Genomic DNA, 24,899 nt, shown 5'->3' on the forward strand with positions numbered 1-24,899 from the left:
AATATCCCTGCAGACTTCTTTGAAAAACTGAAAGCAAGTCTTCTGAAAAGACTGTAAAAACAGTCAATAGAGGAAAAAAAACATATTTAGTTGTTAAGTTTCTGTTAAATGTTTATTTCAACATCTATTATAACACTGAAAAATGAATACCTTGTACTTACTGGCCTTTATGACTGGAAATTACATATATGAAGGTTGGTCTCTTTTTCTGCACAGTACTGTATAAAAGACTAAAGCACAAAATTTGTAGACTGTTAAATTCTCATTAAAGAATAAGACCTTTCATAGTCTGATATAAACGCCTACATCCCTGTCAAACTAATCTCACAGTGTGTCCCAGTAGGTTCCTCTGAGTTCATAATGAAAAGAGAACAAACGAACTAAACAGCCCCGCAGGAGCCGACCCAGACAGCCCTTGTCTGGCTCAGCGCAGACATCCGAGGGGTAACTGTGAGAGAGATCGTGTGTAAGTATGTGTGAGTGTGGGTTCTTACAGCGCTGAGTAGAGCCTCGGGACTCTTTTCGTCCTGCTCGGCGGCAGCCTTGGAGATTGCTCTCTCAGTGTCCTCCTGCAGGTGTTTGGAGTCGTCGGTGGGTGAGGGCTGCTCCATGTACTCCGGGTCCTGCTGGGGAACTGAAGGTCGACACACACGGTGAGTCAGTCTCTTCTTAAGACAATTACCTTCTGTCAGAACTCTCTCCAGAGTCTGTTTCTCTGTCTCTATACTGAGATCTTTACTGCAAGGTAGCAATCTTCACCACAATGCTAGAAAACCATTCTCTGCACCAACCATCAAAAATACAACGTTTTAAACAAGCGGAATTAAATTAACTCAACAAGTAATATTAAAATAATGACACGTTTTGCTGAAAAGAAGTGAACACATCCTCTACAGAGAACACACTTCTGCACATTTTAGTAAATTTTATTTGCTGAATTTAACGATTTGAAAACATAAAATGTGGCCTGTGCAAAAGTTACAGCACATTTTATGTTATGTTTTATTTTTTTTCCTAGATGTTAAACAAATAAATAGAAATTATGTATTAAAATTCACAAAAAAAGTGCCATATTTAAGTTAAGAGGACGCGCTATGCTATTTTCACTAATATGACTGCAGGTGTTCAAAGTTCTGCAAATGACAGTCTGAAGTATTTTAAAAACTATGAACAAAAAAAAGGAAAACGAGGAAGTTTTAACATTTGTTTATTGCTTGTAGGATTTTTAACATGCAAATTAATTTCTCTCTAATGTTTTACATTCTCATACTAAAAAACCATGAGATGTGTGAACTGTACCAGAAAGCAGGTTCCTGCATCTTATCTTTTATTCAAATGTTCTTATCAGAGTTTCCTGAAAGTTTCTTAGCATAAAACTCTTAAATGGTAGAGTGAGCACAACTCTAAACAGTATCTCTAGCAGTTAAAATGATCTTAATTCTAAGATTCTTCTGGGAAGCCAAGCCTTGTCTAGTCCGAAGAAGCAAGCATAGAAAGACTACTGCAGTCAGTAAAAGGCTATTGTACACTGGAGAAGCTCTGTGCTGCGCTGCCAGAGGGTCTTTGGTGATGGTAGTAGATATTACAAAGCACAGCTACAGCACATAGGATGTTTCAGAAAAGCAATGAAAAACAAGAAGCTCAAATTCACTTTACACTGTACTCACACAGATTTAATTGAATAAAACTTTCAATATCACTTAGTGAATTTAACATTTGGTATCCGCTAATTAACTCTTCTCAAATTTGCTGATTTCCAACTATAATGCGCAAGGTGAAATACAAATCTGACAAGAGTAATGTTGCCTAAGGTGAAAAAAAGGTGAATTTTAATGCTTTACAAACTATTCAATTTCACTGAAATGCCCATCTCTAGTCAAAAACAAGATGATACACGATTCATTGTATTTTTTATCCAAACTACACCTGCCTTATTTAAATATGTGAAATGAATGCATTAAATAAATAAGTTTGTATCCATATTTGTTTGATTTTTTACCCCTTCTTGTATCGTTTGTCCTTGCAAACTCTGAATAAAAACAATATAATTGTTCTATAGTTGTTTGCAGCCTTTTTTCAAATATTTTTAAAAGCTGCCCATTCCAACTTACTCATAAACCTCAGTAAAACTAAAAACGATCAATATCATGCATCACAAAAATTTCTTCAAGCATCGTGATGTTACATTTTTGCTGTACTGTCTACCTTTACTATAGTGAGCGAACATCTGGTGCATGTGCTGGAGACTCACCTGTGTTGTCTGGAGGGCTGGGCTCGGTGCTCATGGGCCGGGGGGCCACGGCAGCTGCGGCCGCAGCCAGAGCCATCTTCTCCTGCTGGGCTTTCCTGGCCTGCATGGCGTCCCACTCCTCCAGCTCACGCTCAAACAGCTGGTTGTCCTCCTTCACATACTCCTTCAGGTCCGGCGGGAGCTTGTCCAGACCGCTCAGCATCTGGCCTGTCTCTTTATCGAACTCCTCTGAGACAGACAGAGTCAAAGCAATCAGACAGGATGGCTCTTGCATACACTAACACACACACACACACACAGAGGCCTTTGTTCACTCACTTAACTGCCTATTGGCATTACGTAAATGTCTTATGCAACCCCCTGCCTCCCAGATGTAAAAGCTCAAATCAAACATACGCCCGAGCACACAAAAGCTTTTTCGTACAAGTGCACTCTTTGCTTTAAGAGACAGGGATATTAGAAAATTACAGCTATCAAGTTGTGAAGGGGAAATGAGAGAACGGAGAGAAAAGGGCAGGGGTGGAATTTTGCGCTCGTGAAATTACCTTCTATGAGGAAGGGCTTCTTGTCATTGATGTACATCAGGCAGTAGGCACTGGCGTTGCGGTAGCCGCCAAATGAGTCCCTCACCAGCTCCTCCCATGAGGACTTGGTAACCGAGATGTCGTTGTACTTCATCCAGCAGCGGTGGTGAGGGTCGTAGATGTATGCCCAGTAGTGGCCTGCATTGGCTTGACCCTCATGAACCAGGACAGCGTGTAGCCGGTACGGCACCTGAAACACAGGAACAAAATTATCTACAAAACACTCTGGAGGGTTTAGCTTTGAATAAGATGCTATGCTACCCATAGTGACTTTGACTTTTGAGATATATGCAGCACATACTATGGGCTAACATACAGCATAGCTAAGATATGTGAGAGTTTAAGAGTACAATTAACAAATTGTGCATGTAACATGTAAACCGTATAACTTTTTTTATTTATACCACACAAACTATCTAATTACACATGCTATAGTTGCAGTAGCTGCTCGGTTTATGCTACAACCTCTGCACTTGGTTACGTTTAGTATGCCATAACATACTACAACCAGCATGAGATTGTTCGCTATTAACATAGCATACTAAGGACATAGAATCGTAATTCAGAAATCAACTGATAAAATAATCTAACAAAGTATGCAGAGAAACAGATGGACTACAATCTGTAATTGCAGAACTACAAAGTGCACCTATATAGTAAGTAAGGCTGAAAAAAATAGAGATGCTCACTTTTCTGCAAAATGGACCTCATTAAAATTTTAATCATAGTTATGACTCTGGCTTCATTCATTTATTTATTGTGCTTTTCCACAACGAAGGATTAAAAATGCTGAAAGGAGAACCAGTTCATCTTTCTAATCTTTCTGAATTATGTATTTGCATTCACAGATTTAACAAAACTCACCTGCATCATTGACTTGTCAGAGTACATGAGCTCAATGGTTCTGTGGATTCTAGATATACTTCCTTGAAGATCTATAGATGTAGAGGGTTGGTTGATTAGGAACATATAAAGCAGCACAGTGTACATACTGAAACATTTGTGTCTTTTAGTATGTGCATCCTGTTGTTTCTGTTCCGGTACCTCTGGTATCGTTCTCCACCTCGTTCCTCCAGCGGTGCAGGCAGCCCTCCAGCACTCGAAGCTCCTCCTCAGTGATGTGGCGGGGAGCAGGGTGCATGGGCAGGTCTGGGGGCACGCGTGACTGCGTGAAGGGCTTGTGGATGGGCACACGCTGCTGCTGCTGCTGCTGCTGCTGTTGTTGTTGTTGCTGTTGTTGTTGTGGCTGTTGTGCCTGGGGGGCTGCTCCCGAGATGTCTGGGGGGACTGAGGAACCCTGTTCCACCACACTGTAAAGAGTGGAGAACAGAGCAAGAGGTGAACACCAAGAACTGTGTGCATTTATTTATGTTTGGTAAACCCAGAACAACCAGGGAAAAAATAAACCAAAACCTGACAAACAATGGAAATTCAACCAAGATAACATAGTAGGGGGACGATTTGATACATAAAAAAAGCCATTTTAGTCTGTCTAGTAATAAACAAAATTCTTCAGCTCTACTCCATCAGTCAGATTTATTAATCTCTTACGTCTTATTTCAACCACTTATCTACATAAACTGCTCATTCCTGATTGAAGACCATTCTCATTGTTTAACAACAAAGGGAAAATATACCTGTTTTCACAAAGGTTTTTAACTGCTCTCTTAAAATTCTACATTGTCTGTACATAAAATTCTACATTGCTTGTCCTTATGCTTATTTCCTTGGTAGACCAGCTGGGTTGGTTGTGGGGTTTTGTGTGTGGAGGGGTTTGTTACTGCATTTAATCTCCGTAAATGTAAAATGGACATCTGTAAATGCTAACTTGCAACCTGCAATAGTAACTGTCTAAAAAAAATACTAATAAAAAGCCTTATATGAGAAAAGGAACTAATCCTTGCCTTGGTGCGGAAGGGCACCTGTGCGGTTGTGCCACCGGGTGGTGCTGATGTGTCAATGTCCTCTACAGGGGAAGTACACACAGGCTTGCTGGAGGCAAACTCCATTGCATACTGAAGGACATCAGCCAGAGGAAACCTCTTGGGGCCAGAGCCATAGCTGAGATACCTTCAACAGTAGGAGAGAACGTTCTGGTAAACGCTGATCTCACTCAGGGGAAAGAGCAAGAGAGCAGGAGAGAGTGAGTGAGTGAGCGAGCAAGTGAGTATGAGAGAGGGAGAGAGAAAGAGACTCATCTAGATTTCAAGATCTATAAATGGCAGCTGAACAAACCATGTTGTTGCCTCGTCTGCCACACCGACACAGAGTCTCCGCTGAAGCATTCATGAAGCATATTTCTGCCGAATTCCCTGACAAATATTTATAGTGTGACAGCTTTTGATTCAGCTACTGAAAGCATGCACAAGGTCTAAAACAGAAAAGAGTATTCAACTCCTAGCCCCTAAATTTCACTCCTTGTGTAAGCCAGGCTAGCTGTGTCAGCCTCACCTCTCCAGCCTCTGCTGTAGGACAGTCAGATGTTCCTTCAGTCTCCTGATCTCTTCCCGTTTGAGCCGCGTGATGTCTCGATTCCTGTCCATGTACCTGAGGAGAGGCAACCAAGAGAGATTGTGTCTCAAATCTACTTCTTCAGCTCTAGTGGAGCTGGATTAGGTTTACCTGTGGAGGCACCGTAATTTAAGTGACTATGAACAAGATCCATTGTATTAACCTTTGTATGAATCTGGAAGGCTTCTATGTCTCAAGTGTTAACATTAAGTAATCACCTTCTAAATGACCTAAAATTCGCTGGACCCTGAGCTTCCTTAATAAAGGAGACGTATTTCCTCTTTTTTCAATTTAAAATAGATCCCTTTGTTTGGTGAACGACAACTATGAATAGCACAGAACCAATGACACTTTAATCTGGTCTAAATCTGTATGCTGATAAGCGCTGCTCTCATTGGCTGTCTCAATGGAGGAGGAGGAGTAATTGTTGAAGTCATCGGTGGAGAGCTCAAAAATGCCTGCTTCACAACACATAAATGTTTTTTTTTAAGCTTATTTACACTGGTAACTAGATATAATCACTAAACCAAGAGCACGCACCAGTCAAACATGTTCTTACATGGCAACTTTAACGTAAACTTGTAATTTGTTCTATTTAACCTTTTACCTCCATTAAGTTAAGGCTAACTTAACTGCTTGAATTTCAGTGTTATGCTAGCATGAAGATAACAGTGATTAATATTTTCATTTCACAGCAGCTCTCTAGATTAAACGCAGACATTTGAACCTCATACTTTGGACATTAAGTTCTGAATGTTAGTATAGGTTTAAAGGTTAAAGGTTTAAACTTAAAGCCTCACTCTGAATTTTACTGCAGCCTGTTAGCTTAGCTACATGCCCAACATACTCTAATAAGAAAGAATATGAGCCAACTAGCCCACAATTAGCATGTTAACATTAACAATAAAGAGTCACTAACACAGAAATGTAATGTTTTCCATTTGTGACATTACACTGTAGTCTTACACTGTCCGGTCTATCAGACAGCAAAAGTATGGAGGCTGGGTGAGTGGGCACGGTTATTTGAGTAGGATGGAACATTTGAGGCAAATCCTAACAGGCTGCAGAATATCACACATTCTGTAAGAGTGAAATACACCAAAATGGCAGAGACTCCACATTTCACATGTTCTCCAAAAGGTAAACACAGTGATAAGTCTGTGTGAAAATACATAGTTTTGTTAATCATGTGTCTAAACGTAATGGAATAGTAAAAACTGCAAGCAGACACTGTCATGCTCCATGTTGTTATTGTCATTGAGTGTGATGTTTGTGGTGTAACGTGCAGATCAGGGCTGTGACCTTTTAATTCAGGCTATCTGTGGAAACTTGGGTACAAGTACACATACTTCATGCCATGCAAATTGGCCAAAGCCTTGTGTATTGCATTACAAAACCTCCTGCAATGAAAGATAAACAGCCATAGATGAAGCCACACACCTGTCCATGTAAAGCATAGGGGGAAACTCCAGCTTGTTGTGAATCTTCTCAGGCCGGCCTAAAGCTTGGTTGAACTCAAACCTTGACAACTCGAAGGTCAAAACCGGTGGGAGCTCCGTGAACCAGTGCTGAGAGAAAAGAAAACATCTTATTCATTTTCTGGTGAACACAAAGCAAGTTTAGTTTTATGAAAGTGCAAACTATTTTACATTGCAAGCACATATACCTTATATTGCTCACTTGCACAAAAAAACTTCAACCAACTGAGGAAGTTAAAATGCCAAACAACAAACAAGTCACAAGAGATGCTTAACATAACAGGGAGAGTAGAACTTGCCAAAGCATTTTCACTGATGAAAAGTTATGAGCAAAATCTTTCTCCCAATTTTGTCTCATAAACACCACGTCCATGAGGAGTTGCTCATGTTCGGGCAGCTGCTGTACACAGCCAAAACGTTACAAATCACTTTCTTTGCACCTGTGCCCAGAGAACAGCCCAGTTCTCAGGTTTCACTGAAGTTGGACTGTGGCATGGTGTGGGGTTTAACTCATTCTCACCAACCAGTGCTTGTCTCAAAGCAGGGATAATTAGTAGAGAGCAGCTGCTGAGGAGGTGGCCCAGTGAGGGCTGGTCCCCACCATTAGCCCAGGCCAGTGGGGAAAGGGGTCAGTGGCAATGGTATGCACTTAGGTTTAAGTTTAGAGAATGAGGTCAAAAACATAATGTCACTGCAGTAAAAAATTATGTCCAATACGGCATCCTCACAGGAAAAGGAAAAACCGTTCACAATAATGCGCACATAATGATTTTATCTTATTCAATTTTTATTCAACTTATTTAATTTTATTCCAATTATTCTCATTTTGGACAATTTTAAAGGCCCCTCTTTCATGAAAGGTTCAGGCAGGGCAGACGGCATTTCAAACAGCGTAAAAAATTAATTAATTAATTAATTAATATCAAGACGTTCTCCAAACAATGGACTAGACACCCCGAGAGTCCAGAGCTCAACATCATTGGATGTGTTTGAGATTACTTGGATCATGGGAAGCAGAAAATGCAACCAAATTCTAGGACTGAACTTTGGAGGTGTGGAAAAACATCCCTGTGGATTTCTTTGAAAAACTGAAATCGAGTCTCCCCAAAAGAATGGACGCCATGATAAAGGCAAAGCATGGACAAAGAACTGAAAAATGTTATGTGTAGTTGTTGAGGTTTTTCTGTAATTTTCCATTAAATATAAGTTTTCTGCTTTTTTCTCTGCGTAATGGTCATTTTGACTGGAAATTAAATAAACAAAGTGTGAACATATTTTATCTTCTGAATCCTGACCTCTTGTCCAGATTTGGCGGAGTTTTCTGCAGAATGCAAAGACTCAATCTCGCCCTCCACCATGGCTGCCTCCAAACACTCATGCAGGTCTTTGAAGCCGTTCACTTGTAGCGGGTACTGTCCGAACATCTCTGTGTTCTCAAATTTCTTTCCTGAGGGGGGAAAAAAACAGCACACACAGTTCTTAAAGTTACCATGTACCCTATTTATGTTTTTCATTAAGTGTTCAAGTGTCCACTCATCAAGTCCTGACTGCAAAAGTGGGTCATGACTAATGTAACCGAGCCTAGCTGTCCACACTACAACGGCACTATAGAAACTGTGTGTGTTTTAGGCATCAGGCCAGAGACACAAGTGCTGTCCAGGATTACAGCTGACTGAGTCCCCCTATGTGCCAGCACATGTAGTATGATAAAGACAACCAACTGCTAGAAAACAGTATGAGTCACTTTTCCAGAGTCCTAAATAAAGTGAAAAGGGGAATCCCCACTGACAAGGTCATGCATTTCTCCAACACAAGGAACAGTCTGTTTGCGAACAGCCAGCCCTGTAATGAGGCAGCAACTAACCAACACTGTCACACGACACAGATTTAACCATAACCATGGATAACGTAATAAGCTCAACTTTGAGGTAGCCCTGCTCCCAGGACACCGTAAAAAGTATCCAGACAGCCCTTATAATATAGTGAATACTTTAAAGTTTTACTTCTCTTATCCAACAGAAAAAAGTTCCTTGTGCTCTTTGAAAAACAACTGGAAAGAGAATAAAAGAAATAAGTCTTTATATGATGTTTTGGCATTTTATTTACTCTTCTGTGAACAGCATGTCTTTGATTTGTGTGTTAATGACCGCTCCACCCAATACCTTTGAGAGGAGCTGGAATGGCGTTTATAACCCAAAACTAATCTCTCATTGAGCAGTCACAGTAGAGAGGGTGGGGTAAAGGGCTGGTTACTGAGCCATGGTGGAGAGCTCAACTTTTGCTGCCACAGAGCACAGTATGGAGAGACCATAAATGTTCAAGCTGACCATATACATTCACAAAATAATGAGCAGGTGCCATCCAAGGATGTGATTTTGCAGGAATGTTTAATGCAGAAACCTTGGAATCTGCTTTGAAAGTAGCTTTTGTCTACTGGTTTGCTAAAATATTGCTAGCCTTGTAATAGGGATTTGCCTGTCACGTTAGCATCACACTAACAGTTGTAACTGTTTAGTAAATGAAGGCTGGGTGAGTGGGCATTGTTATTTAGTAAAAGTATGAAGGCTGGGTGAGTGGGCATTGTTATTTAGTAAAAGTATGAAGGCTGGGTGAGTGGGCATTGTTATTTAGTAAAAGTATGAAGGCTGGGTGAGTGGGCATGGTTAGTGAAAGCATGAAGACTGGGTAAGTGGGTGTGGCTGGGTGTGGTTATTTAGTAAAAGCATGAAGGCTGGGTGAGTGGGTGTGGTTATTCAGTGAAAGTATGGGCTGGGTAAATGAGCATGTGGGGGGCTTGACGCTCACTCAATGCGACTCACAATCGAACAGCAAATTCAATCCTGCCTGTAGAATCACATGCCTTTTGTGAAAGGGAAATGTGTCAAAGACTTCAGATGACTTCTGAGTATATTTCAACTAGTGAACATATATGTGACCTAGTAAGGAAAATCCTCGCTATCAGAACAAAACTTTATGTCCCCAAAATGGTACATTTACAGAAGAAAAAAAAAAAATCTTAACTTATATTGGAATTAAATGTAGTCCATTTTGGACCATTTCTACTGATTTATTCATCATGAAATAACACAAAATATAAAAGGCAGCTGGTGTTCACAAATTATGTTTAAAAAAAAATATATATATCACAAATGGTTTTGTCCTGACAGCGATGATAAGCTTTTGTCACAGAACTTAAAGCCAGTGCTGTCATGCATAATCAGCACAATGTCAATCAGCCATCAAGGATCAATGAAAGTCCTTTAGATCTCATTAACACAGGGTCACCTTTTGCCACTGGGAGCAAGGACTGTCTCTGCTGCAGCTGCAGAGGTGAATCTGAGCATAATTCATAATTCTCTTGCTGACTTTCTCCCTCACCTTCAAGAACACCTACAGCCAGAAATCGCCCGTAGAACAGCTCCACCATCGGGTTCTTTGGCTTCTCTCCTTCTCTGTGAAGTGGGGGAAAAAAAACATGGAGCTGCAATGGGCCAATAGAAAAATCATCTGCGCCAGACGAATGGGAGCACTTTGGCTGTGTGGGTGTGCTTCCTTGCCTGGGCCATGTTCAGGGGTTAGTCAATGGAACTAATTAAAGTCATAGAGTTAAATGCAGCTCATTTATCATCACAGGGTATAGCTAATAGTTAGAGTCCAGAAAATCTGAAGGTCATACATCATTTTGATTGATAAGGGAGCAAAGTATGGAAGAAAAGAGCACAGGGATCAGCCATATGTGTCATAAAAAGAAGTTAAAGTGATGACTGTCTTTTCCTACTGGTGAAGACAGATGTGGGCCAAGACTTACTGGTCTTCTTCTGCCTTCATCTGGAAAGCATCCTCTAGCCAGTCTAGCAGTTTGTGAGTGAACTCACTCACATCTTGCTGTTAAGAGACAAACAAAAAGACACACACACAGGTCATGAAAAAGCTAAACGTTGTGAAGGACAGGGTTTCACACAGGTCTTACAAACAGCATTACTAGGAGTGGAGCCAACAACGTTTTGTTCAATACGATCCTCTTAATTCAAAAAACAAAGGTATCGAATGAGATATTCAAAAACCTGGAACAAATGACGTATTTTAGTACTGATCATTAGGGCTGCCCAAACAGCATTTTATAGGGTTCAAATACTTGTTGATATTTCCAAACAAGTACTTGAAATACTCTCAAATCATGTATCATAATTAATCATTATTCCTAATTAAGTATGTTTGTTATGGCTCTGCACAATATATGTCCAGTAGATTAAGCTGTATTAATCGAGACAGCGTTAGTGTATTAAAGGGCTGCTTGAGCACCGACTGTTACTATAGTAGCTGCAATTGTAGCTCTCTTGTTCAAATACAGCTATTATGAGCCAGATAGATGGTAAAGGTGTAACCAACTGATCACCATCTTGGTTTTTGTTTCAGTTTGTTGCTTTTATTTATTATATTGAGTTATTTTATTTGGCTAGTTCACTGTTTACCATGGAAAGAGAGAGGGTGACACACAGGGCGAGCTGAGCTCAGTCGCAGCCAATTTTGTGAATCGTAACACCCCTAGGCTTTACAACAGGGTTGGGGAACAGTTTGGTGATCTCCCTGCTCTAGCTCACCAACTAAACCTTGTAATAAGGTGAGGAGTTGAATCAGGTGTACCTGAGTAGGAAAATCACCAATCTGTGCAGAAATCTGGCCCTCCAAGACTGGAGTTTCCTACCTTTGATTTACAATATCAATCAATGCTGACTTACGTCTTTTAATCGCTAATTCATTTTAAATGCATATTAGCAAAGAAGAGACGACTGCATCAATACAGTTTTGCACGCAACAGAGGAATTGCTGGAGGGTTTGTGGTCTGGGATTAACATTAAAGACAAAGGTGATTTGTGGCGTTTGGTGAGATCGGCACATCCACCGCTCTTTATCCTGACTCAGCTAAGCTGTCAAAAACAGCAGCAAAGAAGCTTACCTGCTGTGACTCGCTGGACTTAAATGCGTCCTTGAGGATCTCCACAGCCTTTGATGGGTCCACATACTTTCTCCTGGAGCCCACCATCAAGGAGAAGAGATTCCGCAGCTCCTGCATGAAGGGCAGGTTCCGGTGCTCCTACAAGGGGGAAAAAAAAACAGATGGCAATAATTATGTCAATAGAACTCTTATAAATATTGTAAGATTAGAGTATGATTAGATTTTTTTTGTTAAATGTAGTTTATAAAAATGTATATGTATGGAACACACACACACACACACACACACACACACACACACACACACACACACACAAAGTGAAACATGGCAAAAGTCAATAGACAATAAACGTTTACATTTCAGGAACATCTGAGCTACTTAGGGCAAAGCCACTGGGCTTGGTACTTCCCACCGACAGAAACAGTGACCCATGCTAAGAGCTAACCTCAGTGACATAAGAAAGAGACCTTCATCAGAAGAGGCCTTCATCAGCTTTTACGACCAGGATTTCCCCTCCTCCTTCGAGCACTGCTTGCAATGATAACAGATTACAGCCTAAACCGTGCAAGAGCTTTTCCCACCGACCACGAAGCAAGCGAGAAATCGAGTGTGGGACTGAATCAGCGGCTCAGTGGACCACTAGCAGAGGAAGCAGCTTAGCACAGATTAAAGGCTGTGGGTGCTGACCCTAACGCAATCTCCCGGCCTGGGGAGAGAGGCCGGGCGAATAAATAAATAAATAAACAAAGCAAAAGCAGGGATTGCGGTCGCTCTGCCGATGTTGACACCGGGAGTGAACGTTTTACCAAATCGCTCAGACTCCGAGGCCCTATGGCCACACAGCTGTGACACTGTGAGAACAGCAATGCCAGAGAACAAAAGTCCTTTGAAAAAAGCTCTTCTTCTGGTTCACCTCCCCTACACAAAGGCTAATCAGCTAGCTCAAAAGCATGCCTCCCCATCACAGTGGAATGCACACAGCAAGGAACTGAGGCACAGCTACCAAAGGTCAGTCTCATAGGAAGTAGCTCCCAGTGAGATGTAAGCTCATATGGCGTGCCTCGTATGGCTGGTTATAATAGGTAGGTAGTAGTAATAAGTAGCACTATGAATGGTTTGGCAAAAAATTTTAATTACACATTTATACATAGCTGATCAGCCAAGACATGTTTGGTGTCTAAATTTTGCCTTTTTAGTTTAATGCTGGAGTTTAATGCTACGAGGCTAACATTACAATCTTTTCTGTAAATACATCCCTAATACTTCACTCAGTCCACTTAAACCGCATCCAGGTCTTCATTAAGGTCACACAGACTTGTTAGTGTGGATGCAGTCTGACATATTGTGATCTACAGAAATGAACAAAACTTACCACATAGCTAAACACAGCAAGGAGCCACTTTGGACAACAGATGCTATGCTTAAATTTGACTGTTGCATACACGTATGTCATTCAGACGTATGGATGCTACAGAATGTCCGCAATTGCTGTTGTTTCTTTTTATAAAAAACTATAATATATTTCTAACTTAAGATATATGTTTATAATCGAAGCAACAAGAATTACAAATCTCATCTAGAATCCATATGCCTGCAACGGGGGCTGGATTCTGCAGGGAGTCTGAATTTGGCACAACATTCATGTCTAAATGGCTACCCACAGCTAGTTTTGCTGATGTTTTGTTCATTTTTATAGTTCACAGTAAGACATAAAGCGTCCTAAACCAGACTTCATTACATCTGCACAACCATAATAAAGACATGGATGTGGTTTAAGTGGGTTAAGAAAAGGTTTGAGGATGTATTTACAGAAAATATTTGGGTGACCATTGACTTCTAGTGCTCTTCAGCAACATTAGCCTCGTAGCTCCTGTTCTAAACCAAAGAAGCTAAATTTGGACCCCAAACATGTCTTGGTTAACTGACTAGATCTGGGGTAAGTGGAAAATTGTTTTAAGTTTGATTTATCAGCCAACCCTTCCTTTAATAGAATACTATGAAGAATATAAAATGCCACTGTTAAAAGTTATTCAAATTCTTTGATGCTGCCATCATAGCATTTCCTGGTGGCTTTCTGTACCACTATTTTGAGAAAATGCCAGTTCATACACCAGTTGGTCTCAAACTGGTTCTTAGGTCCCACTAGGTGATCCATATCTTTGCTCTCTCTCTCTCAACTCCTAATGCATAGGGATAAAGCAAAATGTGGACCATTTGGGGAGAACCACTGTCCGACACATCAGGAGTAGCATAACCTTACCACATAACATCAACACAACCACGGCATAAACATGCCAGGGCAGATGTCACATGCTGTCATAACAGGTTATGTTTGGTAATATAACAGTGTTACATTACCATTACCAGAAACTGTAATGACATATGCCATAGTATTTCACATGTAGTCTAGTTAGCCAACATAACATCAAACATCATGATATCTGTCATGACAATTACCAGTAATGATAAGACACTTATATTACTGAACATGATCTGTCATAATAATTTATGACAGCATATGACATCTGCCACAACATGTTTATGGCATGGTTTTGTCAATGTTTTGTAGCAAAGTTCATGTAAAGTGTGGACTGGTGGTTGGGTGGTTCACATGAGAGTCAAATGGCCCTTTCTTGTCACAGGAAGCAGTTTTTGGCTATGATTGGCAACGAAAACTGCTAGACTATCTGGAGACAGACAGAAGTCTAGTTTGCAAGGCTTGGTAGCAGCAGACTCTCTGTATAACTGTGACTGATAGGGTGAGTGTTGTGCTGGAATGAGGTGAAGGGGTGAGAGGAAAAGCTCACCTTCTGGTTGCGAGGCAATTCCTGCACCCTGGCAGGAGGGGAGTAGTGGAGCACCAATCTCTGGAACTCCAACAGGTTGAACAAGGACTGAAAGCATAAAACAAAGCAAAAAAATGTCTGTAAAGAACTTTGTCAAAACTTCTTTGTTGCTGCAAAATTAATATAAGGGTCAGTGAACCATTGAAAATAACTCTCTTGTATTTGATGCAGTACCTTATTAGATTTTCCTTATAAAATTAATTCCAACAACTGTATGTGTGGAAATGATTACAGTACGTTGCTCTGTTGACCCTTACATCAGAGACCGACCAAGTTATTAGTAATATACAAGACTGCACAACTCAGCATGTCAACAGCAGTCCCTGCAGCCTTCAAAATGTGCTGTTGCTTCTTCAGGAGTCTGGTTACACACAGCAGGCAAACAGCATGTGACAGTGTATCCAGTGATCACAACACATATCTCTTCATGGTTCAGGTTTTCCCACGAGACACCATGGAAGATCAGTACGCCACACAATACTATCTGTAGATATTCTCTCAGCACAATCAGTACAAACATCAGCCTGGCTACAATATGTTTTCTTTGGGAAATGCATTTGAGGTCTGCCAGCTACACAGAAATAGTCTACAGAACTACTACGAGGATATAAACAAGCTCACTTTATACAGACAACAGAGCCTCTATATACCATTTCTGACACGTCATGTTGAACATTTTCTTCCATTATCAGAGGAAATGCATGAATAGCTTTATAAAAAGCATTTGTGCTACAAAAAATCTTTTGTCCTGGAACTCAATGGCAGGGCATTTTAAAACAATAAATCGAGAAATGATCCATTGCAAATCTGAGTTTAAGATAAATATATCTTCCGGGGAGGGAAAATTTCTGCCAGTTATATCCCTACATACTAGAGATGTGGATGAGTCCTTGAGTACTGAAATCACTATTCAGGTTTTACTGCTCGGTATAGTCCTGAATCACTATTTAGGTTTCATTCATCACTATTCTATGTTTCATCATAGGAAGACAGAGAAAATATACAGGCTAACAATTCAGCGAAACTGCACCGTTTTGCTTGTAATCATGAGTAAATGTTACGTTACACGTTGCTACTCCAAAACACGAACATGAGCCAAGGATGTGTTGTTAAGGGTGGGTCTAAGAACGCAGAGACAGCATGACTGTATCGCTGACTAGGCCAACCACTCCAGCTGATGTTAGCTAGGTCTAGAAAGAATGAAAAGATATTTCTCTGGCAAATAACATGTTAGCACACTGTCCCCCGAGGAGAATACACCTTGTGTAGAAGACGACAAGTCCTTATCAGCATCAAACGTGACAGCGATTAGCCATTAGTTCATTATCTCATCTGAAGACGCAGTTATTCAGTTAACTCAGTTACTCACCCAACCCGAAATCGTGATATAAAAATATGACACTGTGTATTGTGGAAAACAGACATTGTATTAATAAAGGCACTGAATGAGTCTGCATTGTCTGAGCACCAATTATTCGTAAACAACCAGAACTGATAACCAACAAGCCCGCAAGCATATTCATTAGTAAGTGGTGCAACAACATGGACACAATTATCATTTTTCATCACTCAAATCTGTTTGTTCACTTCTGCAAAATATTATGGGGATATTGAATCAGGAAGTAACCAAACCAAATTAATTCAATAATGTGAATAATAATGTGAATTTAATAATGTGACACTGTTAGAGACTAGGCTGCATAACATGGGCCTAATTCTAATACTGTAGCCCTCTGTGCTGGCAGTATTGCAAGGGTCTGTTTTGCAATTAACAAATGATAAGCTGTGCAGCCCTTGCAGAAACCCACCTGTATAACTGCGCTGAACCAGCAGGTGTTGCCCACATTCTTCAGGCCAACAGGACAGTTCTCCTGCCTCTTCCTGTCATAAGGGTTGGGCGAGTCACTCCACACCTCCGTGTGTGTGCGCTTCAGACTCGCCTTGTTCTCTGCTATGCTGGCCTCCAACACTCTGAAGAGACAACACAAGAGACCAAAACTTGCAGTTATAGGGTAACTTGGGGAAAGAAGCCCCCCAGGGTAAGACGCCTGCCCTGCTCCTTATGTTTACTCCTGATTTAATGATGGGGTCCAATCTAATCTCACCACATTTACTGAATGGCTGTGGTCAAATTAAATCTGAAATTTCATCTGGATCACTGCATTTACGGTCAGCTGATCTGATTAATATTGCTGTACAATAGGAACTTATGAATTTATATGAAGCTTTTTTACTTTTTACTTCTTTCCATTTTCCCCTACTTACATGTTTAAAATACAATTGTTTTTTTGGCAACAATTGTGTCATGATCATGATGACAATCCAAATTTCCCTTTTCAGGGGTTATCACAGTATAACTATTCTATACTGTAAGTCTTGGTAATGGTAACGTATTCTTAGCATACATTCATTATTTGTAAGAGTGAAAATACTGTGCACCGATCATGCTTTAGGAGTGGGATACAAGTAGATGAGTTATCGTGACAAACTGCGTTATATGCTTTTCTAAGCACATCACTGGCCTAATTTACCAATTATTCTCATTTGTTCTTTAATAACGAAAATCATTGTGTTCTTAGCTTATTATTGTCTTTAAACAATACTGTTCTGTACTGCACTGGTGCATTTTACATGTTTCAAACAAAAATCTTAAAAACGAAATTGTGATAGATATTCTCACAAAACGTCTTCAATCATTGTGCGATTATATTTTTGCCATCTCGCCATCCCTTGTCATGCTTACAGCTATTTACTAATACAAAGAAAAAGTAATAACACAGATATAGTGGGGGTGGCTGACTCACCTGCTGATTGCCTGCTCCTCATCCGTGATTCCCGTCTCTCTGAAGGCCCGGTTAGACTCCTCCAGGCTGAGAGCAATGGCTCTCTGAAGGTCATCTTTATCATCTCCGGTCAGATCGATCACGTCTGAAACAACATACATACTTTAAACTGTGGGGCCCAAGTTGAAGCCATGGCAGTCCTGATAATCAGCCTGGAGTCGCATAGCACACAGAGTAATTTAATCCATAATGGTCATGAAAGACATGCACCACTCAACAAATACCACTTCTGTTACACCAGTTGGGATCGGACGGCATGAAGATTCTCTATTAGGATACCACTGACCATACTGAACACAGAACTATTAGAAACGTACTGAAAATGTTCATAAAGCTCTAAAACACACTGAAATCATTTTAACACCCCTCAGCATGAAGGGCCTGGGTTCGATTCCCCAGCCAGGCGACCAGGGTGCTTTCTGTGTGGAGTTTGCATGTTCTCCCCGTGTCTACGGAGGTTTCCTCCCACAGTCCAAAGACATGCAGTCAGGCCGTTTGGACACGCTGAATTGCCCCTAGTTGTGAGTGAATGTGTATGTCTATGTGTCTGCCCTGTGACGGACTGGCGACCTGCTGTTTCCTGCCTTCCGCCCAATGACCGCTGGGATAGGCTACAGCTCCCCGCCCATGACCCAGAAGGATAAGCAGCTCAGAAAATGTGTGTGTGTGTGTGTGTGTGTGTGTGTTTATAAAACTCAAAATACAATTTAAATAAACACGAACCTGACTGTAGCTGCAGGCTGTTTACATCCACAAAGACAGTAATTACTCATGCTTACTCAAGGAAATGGTTCTAGATAAAACCATAAACACTCAAAGAACCCTTTGCATGATTAAAGGGTTCTTTGCATGATGAAAGGGCTCTTCAGACTGATTGAAAATGTGCATTAATATGCTATAGATGGTTACCGAACCTTTTTAAAAGGGTTCTTCTATTGTTACAAGCTTGACATCGTAACAATAGAAGAACCTTTTGGGTGCTACATAGAACTATTTTCAAAAAGGCTCCATCTAGAACCATCTACAGCACATTCTCTATCAATCTGAAGGACCTTTTCATTATGCAAAGAACCCTTTAATCATGCAGAGTTCTTTGAGTGTTCATGGTTCTATATAGAACCATTTCCTCTACTAAAGAACCCTTAAAGAACTATCTTTCCTAAGTGTGTAGTAACCGTTCCATCCCTATTTGCCACAGTTTTATCACCATGAATCTGAGCGCCACTTTATCACTGTTTACCGCATGTGGGGAGAATGAAGAGTCAGACAGTCGGCTTTAAGAACTGTTTCTTCTCAAGTGGCCTTGAAATGATGCTACTCAGGCCAACAGTTCAAGTATTCACGAGGGGGACACCATTAAATACTTTCATGACTCCTCCAGTGATATACGCAACGTATCACATTCGCCACTCATCACCCAAACACGTAACACAGGATTGTACGTACGACTACAGAGATAACAGCAGTCGCTTAACTGAAGTTAATAGGCTGTAAGAAATCACAGCAATGTGTTAAACTGTATACTCAGCTACTCTTCAGGGACACTATGGGAAAAGTTCATAACTTCATGTTTGCTTTTCTTTTTCTCTTTCTCTTTATAAATTTCTTTAGAAAGCTGACTCCCCAATTTAATCCTTATGAGTATTTTTGCAGCTCTGGATAAAAAAAGAAAGCTATTTTCGTCTCCTAAAAACCGCTGTTTAAGGGTTTAACAATTTCAGTTCAGTACCGAAACAACGAAAAATGCCTTATATGGAAACCACCGTCACTGATCAAAACTAGGGATCTGAGTGCATCCTATTAAGAGCAAAGTGGGCAGAAAGGGGGTGGAGCTTTTACCTTGCACACTGAGGCATGACCATTATAAACATTTTGAGGCCAACACTGATCTCATGGGGCTAAAAATTCTGATAAGTGATCATATTAAGTAATATATTTTCTACTGATATTTTAAAATGTAATTCTATACAATAGTTTTATTTATGGATGCATCAATACCACTTTCTATAGACAGAGTATGGGTTCACAATTTTTTGTACTTGCTGATACGGAGTCTGATACCATACTGAGTAACCTACTTAGAAATAGTGTAATTGAGTGCAATCTACCTTAATAGTTAAACCATTCAAGTCTAGCTTATTTTAAATGAAGTGAATTAGATAGCTATGCAGCTTGAATTGAGCAGTGCTGCAGTGGAGAAGAGCATGTTTTGTTCCTCATCAGAAAAGTGCTTCTGTATAGCTGTAAATAAAGCGCATTTAATAGTTTTGAACCTCGATCTGTCTCTTTAATCATCAGTCTCTGTAGCTCAGTGACATACATATATACATATATATAAAGAAAGAAAGAAAGAAAAAATAAAAAATAAAAAAATAAAACTTTTATATCTCGTAATTCTATTCAAAGAGAGTAAAAATGGCATATGACTTTATGCCTGACTGTCATGGAGTCAGTAACACTTCTCTGTGTGAGCAGACCCTTATTCACTGCCAGCCTGAGCTGTTTTCTCATTAGCACGACAGTGTACACTCGGCTTACATCACACACTACCAGCTGGAATCGGTGAATTTTTATGAGTAGGAGTAAATGAGCACAGTATCGGCCCAATACCAGATACCAGTATCGATATTGATGCATCCCTAGTTTTAGTTAAACCATGCTGTACTGACTGATTGTCAGTTCACAATATTCACACTTTTAAACTCAATTAAAAAACAGGAACTCGCAGTTATAAATACTCTAGAATTATGGCTGAGTTACCCAGAATGCTCTGTGCCTCTGGTTTCTGTTTATCGTCTCATATTGTTCTTACTTTTCATCAATTCTACCAAAACACTAACAGTCGGCACTGGCAATGTAATTGTTACTATCAGCCAATATTTTAGGTCAGTTCAGCCAATTTCTTTCATTGTCTAACAGTGATCTATGAATTTATATTAAGCTAATATTATAAATCAGATATATATTTTTTAATCTTTCATGGTGAAAAGTTATATTTAGACCTTTTGGGTAAGAAGTCTGACCAGACAAGGGGCAAAAGCCTCATTTAATTAAAGAAAGAATAAATAAATAATATTATTGCTAAATCAGCTGATATTTTTGCCCAACTGATATATCAGTCAGACCCTAATGCACACACCCACATTCAAATGACTGGACTTTTTTTATCCCTGAACTCACTTATAAATACAGGTGCTGAAATCGCTCTACTGGAACGTTTCATTTATCTGAGCCCATCCATTCTGCATATTTGGAGCTCTCCAGACTTTAATACTTTGAATATCAAAAATGATATCCGTTTCTGAAAATAGAGAACTGCATTACACCTCAATATGTGTGCTGTTAGACTCCTGGCTATTATAGAGCCTCTGTGGTAACACTGGTGTTATGATCTTGTTTCTACTAACAAGAGGTTTCAAACAGGTCACGGTCTTTGCTTTGTGCCATGTCTGCATCATAAGAAGAGCAGAACACTCCCCTGGGTTCAGGCCAAGGTTTGTTCTGTCAGGCCAAGAGAAGATTTAAATACGTACTCGTGTCAGCCTGGCTGCCCACACTGATGTATCTGTCATTGCCAATCTGGGCAGTCTGATAGTACGTGGCTTCATCCTGCTGAGGGACTTTGGCGTTCTTCTCTGTGAGAAAGGCTACCGCCTCAGCTAGGTCACCATTGCTGACCTGGAAAAAACGAGACACCACAAAAATATTGCAAAATCGTTATTAAACATGCTTCAGTGTCCACAGATGTTTCTAATCCTTTGACTTGCAATTAAATAAGGGCAACTCGTAAAAAAGAAAGCATTAGATAAAACAAAGAATGAAAGAAGAGACTCATGAGCAGTTGCAGCCTCTTTACCTGTAGGGCCTGCTGTAATAGCTGAACATCTGTGGTTCCAGTTACCTCCCTCAGTTGATTCAGTAATGTCTGTTGGTGCTACAGAAAGAGGTAAACAGAGTTAGAACACAAACCTCCATATTTAACCACAGTATGAAAAAATAACTTCGAGTGCTTCAGTCACAGGAAGTTCTGAATGCAATGTAAGACGTACAGTACTTTTTTGTGGCCAAAACCATCAACCGCAAATATGATCACGTGACCTTAAAGTGACTCAGTACTCCAGAAAGTGCTCCACAGTTTTCTCACGGATTATGTTCAAAAGCTAACATGATGTCCTTGCGCAGGGTGCTTCAATAAAGGCAGAGCCCGATGGCTATGGAGCTCTTCAAGAGCTCTACCAGCAAAGTTCAGCCCAAGTGCTTTAAATCTCTAGCCGTGCGTCTTCAAACAGCACCAATGCCTTTCTACAAGTTCGGTCCAGCAGTGTTTGGAAGTAGCAGTCGCCCAGAGACAGAGGAGAGGGAGTCCACGCCTTTTAGAGAGATGGGGCAGTAAATAATGCAGCCGCCCTTTCTCCGTGTTGCGTTTGTGCAGAGCACAGCTCTTTTTATAATAACTGGAAGAAATACATGGTGCCAAGCACATCCAAACACAGACAAAATCACATACTGAAGAAAAAGCACTCCTCCCTAGAATGAAAGCCAAGATAAACATATTGGGTGAATCACTAAATAACTCCTTTAGAATTAAGGTGATGACAGCATATAAAGACACTGGCATGCACTGATGTCTCCTGACACAGTAGGTTCTTCTTGACTGGACCACTGGGCAACGATTTATGAGTTTTAATCATACATTATGGGATGTAAACTCATGCAGGGAAAGAGTCCAGCAGTACATCTACAGTGTTTGCTCAGTGTAGCCTAGACTACATCATTTGTAAGAGACATCAAAGACAATCAATTCTATTTTATACCCGATTTTCTCCCCAATTTAGTCGTCTCCAATTCCACCCGCTAGTTAGGACTCCCCCAATCACACGATGCTATCAACGCTAGGAGGGTGAAGGCTAACAAAGGCTTCCTCTGAGACCTGTGAAGCCAACCACCACTTCTTTTCGAGCTGCCGCTCACGCAACGTCCCTGGACAGCCGAACGCGCTCGGAGGAAAGCGCCAACCGCCAGATCTGTTACGTCAGCTAACAGACGCCTGCGCTGACTAGCATCGCGCTGAGTGATCGGGGGAGAAGGAGGGGCCATCCTACCCACCCAGAGAGAGCGAGGCCAATTGTGCTCTCTCAGACTCCCGGCTACGGATGGCTGTAGCATCACCAGGGATCGAACTCGCGATCTCCTGATGATTGGGCCAACGCTTAGACGGTTGCGCCACTCGGGAGCATTCTATTATTTTTTAAGCTGTAATTGCACTTTGGTTGCTGGTTGTAAATTTTTTCAAAAACAGATGCGACAGAGTTTCTTTTCTGCCTCTGTATTTGAAACGTATTCTGCATATTGAGCAGGATGTTGTGTTTTCAAGTGGTATCAAACCTGTAATTGGGAGGTTCTTTGATGTTGTACCTTTTCCTGATACTCAACATGAACAATGTTTACAATTACACTATATGGGTATAGTTTTGGGACACCTAGCTGGTCCCCCCCCTTTGCAACTCTAATAGCTTCCACTCTTCTGAAAAGGCTTTCTGCAAGATTTTGGAGAGTGTCTGTGGGAATTTTTGCCCATTCAGATCAGCATCTGTGATGTCAGACACTGTTGTTGGATGAGAGGACCTGGCTCGCAATCTCTGTTCTAGCTCATCCTAAAGGTGTGTGATGGGGTTGAGGTCAGGGCTCTGTGAGGGCCAGTCAAGTTCTTCCACACCAAACTCACCCAGCCTTGCCTTTATGGAGCTGCTTTGTGCGCTGGGTCTCAGTCATGCTGGAACAAAAAACTGTTCCCACAAAGTTGGAAGCATACAGTTGTCCAAACTGTCTTGTTCTGCTGAAGCGTTAAGATTTCCCTTCACTGGAATTAAGGGTTCTAGACCAACCACTGAAAAACAACCCCATATCATCATCCCTCCTCCACCAAACTTTACAGATGGCACAGTGCAGTCCGGCAGGTAACGTTCTCCTGGCATTCGCCAAACACAGACTCATCCATCAGACTGTAAAATAGAGAATCGTGATTCGTCGCTCCACAGAATACATTTCCACTGCTCCAGAGTCCAGTGGCGGCGCTTTACACCACTCCAACCGACACTTGGCATTGTGCTTGGTGATGTAAGGCTTACATGCAGCTGCTCGGCCATGGAAACCCATGCCATGAAGCTCCCGGGGACAGTTTTTGTGCCGATGTTAATGCCAAGAGGAGGTTTGGATCTCTGCAGTCAGCAGAGCGCTGGTGACTTATGCACTATGCACCTTTGTGGTTCCTAAATGCTTCCACTTTTCAGTTGTACCACTCACAGTTAATCGGGGAATATCTAAGAGGGAAGACATTTCACAAAGTGATTTGTTTCAAATTCAAAACCATTGTATATCGTCATCTTTAAGCTGGGCAATATAGCAAAAATATATCACAATACTTTTCACGATACACAATATGCCACAATATTTATTTTTTCTGACATCTGATAAGCTGGAACAGACAAAAACAGAACCAGTAGTGACACATTTTTTAAAACACTCAAAAACAATGAATACAGTGATTTGCATTCAACATTTCCCATTCTGCGCTGCAATAATTCCAATTAAGCAGCACTAATTACGTTCTCTTATACTGCTGATCAGTATTTAAGTAATGATTTCCGAGATATACTTAAAGAAGCATACCGTGACATACTGTGAAGTAACTTATCACAATCACAATAAACACGGTGACATTGCCAAACTCTATGTCTTCCCGACAGATTACGCTACAAGCTTTCCTGAGCCAGTACTTAACCGAACACTGGCCAACAGCATGTTTCATTAGAGAGAGATTTAGCCTAAGGACTGTGACAACGGAGACAGACAGATATAAAAATCTGCACTGGCCACTAGGACCGTCCTGCCAATGAATCTTGTGACCAAAATTAGGAACCTGAGGCCAGAATTATAGAAATATGTTTATCATAAATACAGTATATTTATAATAAACAAGCATGCTTCAGTACCAAAAACCAGTCAGATGTAGCTTTTTGCTACAATTCTCGCAGATCTACTCCAGTTTTTTTATTACACCTGTCAAACCAGGTAATGCTTGTCTTTCAAGATACAGTTAACCAGACTGGAGATTTTTATCATGATCTTCACCCTTACTCACTTCAGCGCTGTCACCTGCCTTACAGTCTATTTTAATAAACCAGTCTTTGTGGCAAGTTATGAAGAAATGCTCAGACTACAGAAGTTGTCATTTGCTGTCAGCCGTCACGGTGCTAACGTTAACGTTACAGTTGGCAAACTGCGACAAAATCTGAAATGATGCAACTGGCCAATCATACAGGCTCCGGTCTTGTGCGAGGTCTTGTGCAAGAGAGTGAAAATTGATGGTGAACACTTACAAATGGATAAAAATTCAGCTGGTGGTTTGTTAAAGGAGAGAGATGAAAAA

General features: G+C 40.8%; 1 protein-coding gene across 2 annotated transcripts in view; it reads right to left on the reverse strand.

Moving 5' to 3' along the window:
* The window catches only part of usp25 (ubiquitin specific peptidase 25), a 48,977-nt gene that overhangs the window by 18,345 nt on the left and 5,733 nt on the right, over positions 1-24,899 (reverse strand). The window contains exons 2-18 of one of the 2 annotated variants that reach the window (XM_036594533.1): positions 21,327-21,404; positions 21,004-21,148; positions 17,432-17,555; positions 16,436-16,598; positions 14,589-14,675; positions 11,782-11,919; positions 10,633-10,709; positions 10,203-10,276; positions 8,120-8,271; positions 6,787-6,914; positions 5,287-5,382; positions 4,751-4,905; positions 3,880-4,155; positions 3,700-3,770; positions 2,797-3,025; positions 2,252-2,479; positions 495-634 (exon numbers count right to left, since the gene is read on the reverse strand). In XM_036594533.1, the coding sequence (XP_036450426.1) occupies positions 495-634; positions 2,252-2,479; positions 2,797-3,025; positions 3,700-3,770; positions 3,880-4,155; positions 4,751-4,905; positions 5,287-5,382; positions 6,787-6,914; positions 8,120-8,271; positions 10,203-10,276; positions 10,633-10,709; positions 11,782-11,919; positions 14,589-14,675; positions 16,436-16,598; positions 17,432-17,555; positions 21,004-21,148; positions 21,327-21,404 (2,361 nt within the window). Of the gene's footprint in view, positions 1-494; positions 635-2,251; positions 2,480-2,796; positions 3,026-3,699; positions 3,771-3,879; positions 4,156-4,747; positions 4,906-5,286; positions 5,383-6,786; positions 6,915-8,119; positions 8,272-10,202; positions 10,277-10,632; positions 10,710-11,781; positions 11,920-14,588; positions 14,676-16,435; positions 16,599-17,431; positions 17,556-21,003; positions 21,149-21,326; positions 21,405-24,899 lie in introns of both variants that reach the window. The other variant, XM_036594534.1, reaches the window with a different exon arrangement.

This window comes from Colossoma macropomum, unplaced genomic scaffold (assembly GCF_904425465.1).
Source record: "Colossoma macropomum unplaced genomic scaffold, Colossoma_macropomum, whole genome shotgun sequence".
Lineage (NCBI taxonomy): Eukaryota > Metazoa > Chordata > Actinopteri > Characiformes > Serrasalmidae > Colossoma > Colossoma macropomum.